This window comes from Trichoderma virens (assembly GCF_000170995.1).
Source record: "Trichoderma virens Gv29-8 chromosome Unknown TRIVIscaffold_26, whole genome shotgun sequence".
Classification (NCBI taxonomy): domain Eukaryota; kingdom Fungi; phylum Ascomycota; class Sordariomycetes; order Hypocreales; family Hypocreaceae; genus Trichoderma; species Trichoderma virens.
Window position 1 is genome coordinate 557 of NW_014013723.1, and position 10,089 is coordinate 10,645.

At 38.5% G+C, this 10,089-nt stretch overlaps 3 protein-coding genes across 3 annotated transcripts; 2 read left to right on the plus strand and 1 right to left on the minus strand.

Moving 5' to 3' along the window:
• Positions 1-1,783: 1,783 nt before the first annotated feature.
• On the plus strand, positions 1,784-2,578 carry TRIVIDRAFT_130502 (uncharacterized protein; the record flags this gene model as incomplete). Its single annotated transcript, XM_014100810.1, has 1 exon — positions 1,784-2,578. A coding segment is annotated over one exon (795 nt), but the record flags the coding sequence as incomplete, so codon positions are not given.
• Positions 2,579-4,489: 1,911 nt separating this feature from the next.
• Positions 4,490-6,480, minus strand: TRIVIDRAFT_191731 (uncharacterized protein; the record flags this gene model as incomplete). Its single annotated transcript, XM_014100811.1, has 9 exons — positions 4,490-4,649; positions 4,709-4,869; positions 4,929-5,199; positions 5,253-5,363; positions 5,422-5,593; positions 5,661-6,047; positions 6,101-6,170; positions 6,232-6,324; positions 6,409-6,480. 9 exons carry the CDS (start codon positions 6,478-6,480, stop codon positions 4,490-4,492), a joined length of 1,497 nt encoding a protein of 498 aa, XP_013956286.1.
• An 807-nt stretch (positions 6,481-7,287) lies between these two features.
• TRIVIDRAFT_201459 (uncharacterized protein) lies at positions 7,288-8,898 on the plus strand (the record flags this gene model as incomplete). The annotated part of the gene is made up of 3 exons (XM_014100812.1): positions 7,288-7,566; positions 7,607-8,728; positions 8,797-8,898. The coding sequence occupies 3 exons, from the start codon at positions 7,288-7,290 to the stop codon at positions 8,896-8,898; spliced, it is 1,503 nt and encodes a 500-aa protein (XP_013956287.1).
• Positions 8,899-10,089: the final 1,191 nt, after the last annotated feature.

The following is a 10,089-nucleotide window of genomic DNA, read 5'->3' on the forward strand; positions in this document are numbered from 1 at the left end:
GTATTTATAAAAATATTTCTTTTAGTTAATTAAAACATTTAAAAAGTTATATATCTTTAAAGTTACACATTTATATTAAAAATATTATATATCCTTATTAATTGCTTATTTAAATATATATATATATATATTTACTAATATAAAAGCCTTTTATTTACAGGCTATTATAGGTTACATTGGTACTTTTGTAACCTCACTTTATATTACTTTACTAAGATAGATTGTTACGTTTGTGAAATATACAAACAGGGATCGGGGTGTGTATTCAATATCGGTGTGTAGTAATCCTAGCCATTCGGCGGTTCCGACCACTAGGTTCTACCCGCTGCGTAAATCAGCATGCCCTACCCCAGCTAATCTACAGTTCCGATCACCGACACCGAAGTCCATAGATGTAAGCGCTCACGTAACTTTACCAGGGGTTAAGGAACTTTCTTGGAGTTTCGAACTAGTAGGAGTAAAGGATCTAATTTAAATCGCCGATCGCTACCTGCCTTACGCAGATACTTTTGCCTGCTACGTTTTTTCCCTTCAGGGGTTTTTTCTCTTTATGTTAGCCTGCCAAAATAGGTAAATTGGGACGTTTTGTAATGTGTCTGTCTCAGCTTGACGGATATCAAGAAAAGTAGTGGTTTTTGCTATTAACAGTTAGTCCCATGAGGGTACTTCAATTTCGCTAAGTAGCTTTACATACCTCTTTGTTATACTCGTACTTGTCAATAGCACATATACTTATACCAGTAAGTTAAGCTACTGCGTATATAAATACTATTTAAAATTATTCAGCTGGATTAAAGTTATCTAATTTCACTAGGGCTCTCCTTACCTAATTAATACAATTTATCTACAGTATAGGTTATTCATTAAGCTAGGGTAAATACTTTACAACGCATCCCTATAAAATTTGTATCTTTCCTTAATTATAGCGAATAGGGGTCAATACTACGGCTACTGGTTAATAAGCTCGTGTCTGGCTAGGACGGTTTCGAAGGAACAAGACCACATGGAAGTGGCTAAGACAAACAGGGTTTCGATAATAGGCGGTGAGATAAACTAACCAGAGCTCAGATAATACCCTACCCTTGCTCAAGCCGCCTAGTCTCTGGCTGGCCCACATGTAAGACTATTGCCTACAAAGTTCTATTGAGGAATAGATTAATGAATTGACATTGGAATCAAGGAACTGCTAAATATCGGTCTTTTCCAAACATACTAACCTAAATACTACAAAGTGGGTATTCAGTAATGGCATAAAGCCATACTTCACTAGACGTTAGTTTTCTTGTTCTTTAGTGCTATCTTTAAATAGTTACAAGAGCAGTAAAAAACTGGATGTCCGACTTCATTATCGTTTCGGGGGAGAACCTATAGGCGCAGCGGTATTTTGATGGTATCGAGTGGGCTTCAACAGGGTTGTATTGGGACTAATGCTTGACTGATGCTACTTCTCATTACATTGACTGGGACGTATTTATAATCTTACGTGAGGATTACGCCCGCTAATGTCTGAAAGTTTTCCAGACAATTGGAGTCAGGTCCGTGCTGTCACAAGCCCAATTGAAGGAGGCGGGCAAGGACTCCGCCAGTGTTATAAGACTAATGAGTTGGATGATATTGGACAACTTTTGAAACTTGTTTTGTTATATCCGAGTTAACTGCTGGACGCATACAGATACTCTGAAACTCTACTCCTTGCAAATCCCTCTCCCAGACATCAATGATGGCTGAGCAACCTTCAAACTCAGTCAAAGCGGCGGTATCGGTAAAGCCTACATTGCTTCGAAAGGAATACACTCCGCCAAAAGGCCTGCTGTCAAAAATACCCGCATCATGGGTGCCCTACGGCGAATTGATCCGTCTGCACAGACCAGAGTTCATCTACTTTATCTACGCACCATTCATCGTCGGCCTCGCATATGCTTTATGCATCAACAAAGAGCGTGTGCCGGCTTTCACCCTCGCTCACCGGGCGGGAGTGCTCTTTGTTTGGACCTTTTTTCTACGTAGCTCTGGCTGCGCATGGAACGATAACATCGATCAAGACTTTGACCGTCAAACGGAGCGTTGTCGAAACAGGCCCATCGCTCGAGGTGCCATAACGACAACCAAAGGGCATGTTTTCACTATTGTCCTAATCTCGCTTGGCTTCTTATCAATCCGATCTCTGCCTTTTGAATGTACCCTGGTTGGCATAGTTACCTATGTACTCACCATCATATATCCATTTGGCAAACGCTTCACCAACTTTCCCCAAGTTATTCTTGGGTCAGTTTTGGCCATGGCTATTCCACTATCTTCATACTCGCTGGGCTTGCCGGCCTTGTCCCCACCGCACATTGTACCGACAGCATGCCTGAGTGCCGCGATCGTATTCCTGATCGTTTTCTACGATGTCCTCTACGCCTGCCAGGATATTGAGGACGATCTAAAGTCCGGCGTTAAGGGAATGGCAGTGTATTTTAGAAACTATATAGAACCACTCCTGATTACTGTCACCGGATTGATTACTGGATGTCTGGCAATGATGGGCAAACTCATAGATATGGGCCAGCTCTTCTTCATGTTTTCGGTCATTGGCGTTTCAATGTCCCTTCTCTTCCTCGTTGCCATTGTTCATTGGAAGATCCTGCCCAGCTGGTCTGGTTACTCTGCTTGGTTCTACGCTCTCGCAATCGTCAACCTCGCCGGTGGGTTTACGCTTGAATATTTTACGAGGGTTGTTGAAGGTTTGTGATGGACTTGTGGGATTGGTTAGAGTGCAAAACAGATCATCGAGTTATTCACTATGGGATCTGTTGTTCCAGCTACCCTTATTCCAAGCCAACATTACATTCTAACAGACTACTGGGAAGGTTGAATTCATCATGATAATAGCCGGATTCGTAGTCTATGGCCTTCATTACTTCCGAAAGCCTCGGAATAGCCGTTTTCAATGAAATCCAGCGACTCAAACCCTGTTTCCATTAGTCATTCCTTTATGTATTAAAATAGCTAGATTTCCTATCCCTCTGACATCAGCCAGAGAGTCGAATACACTTATAAGCAATATCTTTTTATATACTTCAATCGTGTTGTCTTGTGATTGATAGCATACCTATTCACCTACCTACCTGCCAAGGTATCATAACCTCCCTCATATATCTACAGTACCCCCACCTTTTGGGTGCCGACCACTAAAAAACTGCCAAATCTTCTTAACTGGTTACCAAGACAACAATGCATCTCCAACTTGAATACCGCCCATCCGAGCAGGGAGCAGCAATGGCCACCGCTGCTGTTGCCCCCGACACTCGAAACATCCCACTCCAACTGACCGCCATCGCCAGTGGGACTCACCACTCGGCTTGTAACCGAGGGCAACTAAATCACTCTCCCGTTCTTTTCAAGGAAGAGGAAGGCAACGGCCGATCCTCGACATCCCAGGATAGCCCTGACTTAATATTATAGCTATTAAAGTACGTAATAGTTAAAGCAGAGTTGTACCTATAACCCTATAATTATATATTTATATTCCTCCTGCCCCCATATTTCCCTGCTCCCCCCTTTTCCCCACCCAGGCGCAACCCCCAATAATTGTGAGAATTTAAATGCCAACGGGGTTTTCGGATACGTGTTGGATACATCTGTGGGGGATAAGCATTAGAGGCCTGCATAACGATATTTTCAAATTAGTCCAGTAATACTGTTGTGTAAGCATTCGCCTTAAAATATTCATTATCCTAAAGTACTTTTGTAGATATGTGTAAATATTAAATCATGGGTTCGTTTGACAAGTAGTTGGTGTTATCCTTTTCGTTATTTATTTTATTCGTAAAATAGTAACCTAGTATACTAAGCTACTTAATGACAGTTTGTAATTGCTAAGCAGTCGCTAGTAGCTTTTAAGAAACAGTGTAGATTTAATAATAGATTCAATATTTATGAAATATAAATAGTCAGTGTAAGAATAACTAAAAGGAACTTATAGGCGGTTTTAAAGTAGGTAACTACTTGGTGTCAGGAGCCACAGCGCAAAGAGAAGAGTAATAGGATCAAAGAGATAAAGCACAGTAGACTAGCACGGACTTCGCAGCTAGGTAGAGCACAAAGACTGCATTTATCTGTGACCTCCCCTTGAACATAGAGGAGAACACTTCCTTTTATATCTGTGCTCACGCTATAGCTTGTTAGTTTAAACTTTTTTGCATCCTCGCTGCTAATCAACTCATTTGTTTTTGACAGATGCCTCACTTATCACTTAATAAATAAGGCTTTAGCTTTAAAAACACACTAATAAAGCCCTACTACAATGCATAATGATAAACTTTAGATGATATAATTTTGTTTATTTGAAGAGCTATATGCCGGTGATCGCCATATTATTGGATATGATATGATGCATTTATTACAGACGGTATGCTAAAACTGTGTGGCTATAAGATAAACGGTTCCTTCAGACTCAACATTAATCATTCATGTAAATCCGTTATTAAAGCAGAACTCATCAGTTCTATAAGCGACGTGGTGTTAATTGAAAGATCAACTGAGGTTTCTGCCACGCAATATATGCTGTCTGGTCCCGTTCCCAGATCAGATCACGATTAATTATCTCAAAATCGAAGTTCCAAAACAGCTTGCTAAGCACTAGCCGCATTTCCAACATAGCAAGGCTTGAGCCATTTGCTGATTAGCGTGAATGAATCATAAAGGAGATGGAGAAATGACTTACTTTCTTCCAATACAGCCACGTGGTCCCAAGAGAAATGGCTGGCTTTGATCTCTGAGATCCGGGCTAGACCTGCTTAGCCAGCGTTCGGGCTTGAAAGACCATGCATCAGGAAAATTGGCTTCTAAATGAGTCAATGTCCAGGATGGTACGGATACGTATGTCTAAGTAAACGTCAGCACCACATCAATCCAGTTCAAATAACTACAGTTCATGTACACACTTTATCAGGAACATATATGTCGCCCATCATCGCGCCACCTTTAGGAGCGAGACGGGGAGCACCAATGGGCAGCGGTGGATAGAGCCGTAAACCCTCTTCAATAACTGCTTGAAGATACGATAGTCTCTGACAACTGAGATGTGTGATTTCCTTCTCTTCTTGGAAAGTGTTTCTGATCTCATTGGCGAGGATTTTATAGGCCTCGGGGTTTTTACTCAGGTAGTAGCAAATTCCAGAGAGAGACGTAGCAGTTGTATCACTGCCGGCTAACCTATGTATCCGAAATTAGCTAGGAAACTTCTGAATCCTGATCTCAAGTCTTACACTAGAGATGCCGTATGTGCAGATATTTCTTCCACTGTGAAAGAACTAATTATACCCTCCCGATCAAGGCACGATATGAAATCCTTTCTCTCGGCCGTTGACTGTAACCGCCTGTGTCATAGAATATATCAGCTTCGTCATGCAGTAAGGCAAGCCCAAGGAAACTTACTTGGAAACTTTCCCTCTTGAGTATGCCATATGCTTCGCTCCCTGTTGGCGGAGACTAGCGGGAAGAAAATAATGGTACGTCTTATTTAGTAATGGGAAACTTCGAATTCCCCATGCAATAGCTAAAGCCTTGACGCGGCCCAGAATGACAGTAATCCAGTCGTCCATTTGTCCTATGTTAAAAAATTCATTAACATCTCAATAGATAGAGTATTCACTAGAAAAATACGTATTATATACCTTGAGATAAGCAGTTGAAGCTTTCACCAAATGACAACTCGCCAATAATGTCAAAGGTAAAGAAATTAAACCAGTGGATAATGTTAAACGGCCCCTGCTTGGCTTGGTCTCTTAGCTTAACCATTAGTTTATCGACGTACATTTGTATAATATCCTCCTGCTCGGATAATGCTCTGTCAGAAAACGCGTGGGATAATAGTCGCCTCACACCAGCGTGTCGATTAATGTCCGTGATGGTTACAATGCTTTCTGTCTGGCCAAGTGGGCTAGAATACAATCTCGGATCCTTGGTGAAAGTTTGAGCAGTTGGATGATGACCATAGACATCTTTCAGAGCGGTTGGATGGATACAAGAGAGCTCATTCGGTCCAATTCGTATTGTTTCCCCTATAGATATGATGTGTTAGTAAGTGTTATAAAGTAACAAAACATCAACTCACCATATTTCTTGTGCAATTCATCTATTATTTTGTGATGATTCCCTGATACAACTAATCTGAACTTATACAGCTGGATTTCGTTACACTATGTCAATAAAACAGTTCTTCGATTCGGGGACCTCGGGACGCACATATGTGACTGCGGCCAGCCATGGACCTGGAAACTTGGACAAAGGATGAAAATAAATCTGGTAAATAATACGCCAAATACAGTATATAATAACCTAGAATTCAGAATTGATATTAGAAATCCACAAACAACTGAGTGTAAGAGAAGATGATGGAAAGTGATCCAATTTGAGACTTACTGCCTGAGCACAGGCGGCAAAAGCTGTAGTTAGGGGCATGCCCGTAAGATTAGAATAAAGAGTCTCCAACATCTCAGTGTTTATTAATTATGACAATATTGTGTGAAGAAAGTTACAGTGGTCAACTATTAGACGTAAATCTTATATAGAACAGCTTTGTAAGATTTTATATATCGAAAATAGAACAGATAATCGTAATAACCTTGATCAAAATACGAAAATTTTTATTACAGATCATGGGTAAATGCTTATCACAGATTCACCGCTATTTGATCTTGCTAACTCCGAGCCCTATAAAACTCCGGTCTTCTATATTACTGGTATAGGTACAAGGGGGGTGCAAAAATCACCGCCGCCTATCACTTACAATTTTATGATGCAGGCCGGCGGTGTTTTTTGCATCTCGCATGGGGTAGTGGAAAGCGCTAATGACCCCTTGCCATCAGCATCACATCCCTGACCCCAGTCGCATCTCATCAGCATCACATCCCTGACCCCATTCGCATATCAATGACGAGGGTGCCTGCGCAAACAAGGATTTGCCCGCATGTGGGACATGTATGTCATATATGTGGTACCCAGGCTTTGACTTTTGTGCACTATGCTTGGTAAGAAAAGTGCCGATGATACTAGGGAGCACGAAGAAAAGAGATATCCACAGTGTACAGTAAGACTAAGGATGATTTCCCCCCATCTCATTCCCAACACACAGCAAGCACTGATGTATAGCCCCCTTATTTGGACACAATTGCTAGCGCAAGACCCACAGCATCGTATTATTTTAGAATCAATTATATATAAGGACGCTTGCCACATAGGCCATAAGTTATGAGGGAAATAAATAGCAAACAGGTATATGTTTAGCTCTTGTGAGGAAAAATGACCACTCCATTATTTTTGGGGACAATTATCAGTCTTTGTGTTGCAACTGCGCTGTTCTTCCGTTACTGGCGGCTGAGACAAATTCCTGGACCAATTTTGGCATCGGTGACCAACCTTTGGCGATTCAATATCCAATATCGCGGTCCTATACTACCTTGCCTTCTAGATCTACATCGGAAATATGGAAGCCTGGTAAGAATAGGCCCAAATACCATCAGCGTCAGTGATGCAGCCTATGTCAGCGCGATTTATACAAATAAAGGCGATTATGTAAAGGTAAGTTTAGTACAGAAAGCCGAAACTCATGATTGGGAAGGCTAAAAAGAAGAGATATATGCAGGCAGACTCATATGAGCCGATGAGAGTCTTTGTGAATGGCCAATCAGTAGGAAGCATTGTTGATATGCAAGATGAGGAACAGCATCGAGCGTTGAAACGATCTGTTGGCGGCGCGTTTACGAACAAAAGCCTACAAGAGTACGAGCCTGATGTGGACATGATCCTAGAGAATCTCCTTGCACGAATTGGGAAAAAATCAACTTTTGTTCTCCATGATGTCCTGCAGTGGTTCCAGCTAGACTTTCTCATGAAGATTGCATTTACGGAGTCACCTGGGCATCTACAACATGGAGCCGACGTGTACGGATTATCAAAGCTTACTGCACAGCGAATTGCACACTGGTACACTTGGCAAAGCCTCCCGCAGTTAGAGCGCTTCATATACCGAAATTCTGTTTGGGGTAGATTCCTGGCTCGGCCATCTAAGTGGGCCAAAATGAGTAAGGAACGGTTCAACGCTCGTGTGGCGACCACTCACGATCGGCAAGAGATAGAACGGAGAGATCTTTTACAGAAATGCATCGACTACAGCGAAAAATACCCCGATGTTCTCAAACCGCAAACAATCACTAGCGTAGTGAACTCGATTATCTCGGCCGGCACGGACACTACATCTGGGGCAATGACTACGATGCTGTACTTTTTACTCAAGTCTCCGTCTTGTTACAAATCACTTATGGACGAGCTGGATGATGCTCAGAAATCTGGCAAACTTTCAATTCCTCCCCGATACACAGAGGTTAGCCGTCTGCCGTACTTGGACGCAGTGCTCAGAGAGGCTCTTAGACTTAACCCGGCTCTCGCTATTCCCATGGAGCGAATTGTCCCCTCATCGGGTTGTTCTATTAACGGCACCTTTATTCCTGGCGGCACAGTAATTGGATGCCTTGCTATGGCTATACACATGGATCAAACGTGCTTTGGAAAAGATCCAGAACTATTTCAACCGGAGCGCTGGTTAAATAGATCGGATGCAGAGCGCAGTGCTATGGAACGAGGCTTTCTTGGCTGGAGCGCCGGAAGTCGAGCCTGCTTAGGTCGACAAATTGCAGAGCTAGAGATAAAGAAGGTCATACCAACTTTGCTGCTCAAGTATAATGTAAGTTGCATTCATCTTTATGAAAAAGCATCGCATTTTAGACATACTGATAAAATTGGTTTGCATAGATAAGTTTAGACAACCCTGAGCAAACCTTGCAATTTGTTAATGGTGTCCTAGAGTATGGTTCAAATCCCATCTCTGTGACATTTAATACTAAGACTCAATAAGAGGTTCATAGAATGGTGTAATTATGTATTCAAATCTTTGTTTAATATGGAATATAAGGTTTAAAAAAATAACAATGTAAATATAAAAAATATTAAACAATTAAATAAATTACATTAGTTATTATTTTATTAATAATAAATATTTATTTAATTAATAAAATTCTTAATAGTAATTTTTTAATTTATAATAGTTTTTATATATTTAATTACTTATTTAAAATATATAAAATATTTTTACTAATATATTATATTGTTTAATAATAAAGAAAATTTATATTTTATTTAATAAATTAATAATAAAGTAAATTAAATATTTAACTTTATATTTATTATTAATTAATTTATTATAATAGTAATATTTTATAAAAATTAATATTATTATAATAACTATTTATAATTTCCCAGTCCCTATTCTTAATATAAAGTAAAAGTTTTTAAAATAATAAGCTTAAGTTATAGGTTTATATTAGTAAAATATAATTAAAACTATATGGAGGTTAAATTTGATATTAAAATAAAAGGTTTAATGCTATAACAGCTGGTTTAATAAAAAGCTATACCCTAGCCTTTAGTTTAAAATTTAAAATTAATCTATAGCTTAATTTAATTAATAACAGTTAATTAAACTAAATTTCAGAGATTTAGGCTATATTATTAACAAAAGTATAGAAAATATAACTGTTTATTAAGGTTTAAAACTAAACTTAAAATATATATATAAAAATATTTAAATAATAAAGTTTAAATATAATATAAAAACTTTAAATTATAGTTTAATAACTTAATTAAAGTAAAAAGGTTAATTATTTGTTAAATAATAAAAAATAATAATAATCTGTAAAAATAAATTATATATTCTTTTTAAAATTAAAAAATTTAATAAAATAATATAATATAAAAGTAAAAAATCCTTATAGTAAAAAATAATTTAACAGCTAATTAAAATTATAAATAGCTAAAATAGCTAAAGGTAATAAAAAACTATTTATAATTATAGTAAAAGTAATAGCTACTGTAATAAAAACTTATAATAAAAACATAATTAATATAGTAAAGAAGGTATACTAAAGCCTTAAGAATAAATAAAGTAAAAAAGGGTAACTTAAATTATTTATAAAAGAAAAAACGTAAATCCACTAAGCTATTAGTTAATAACTAATAATTAAAAATTTAATAATAATTATTTTAATT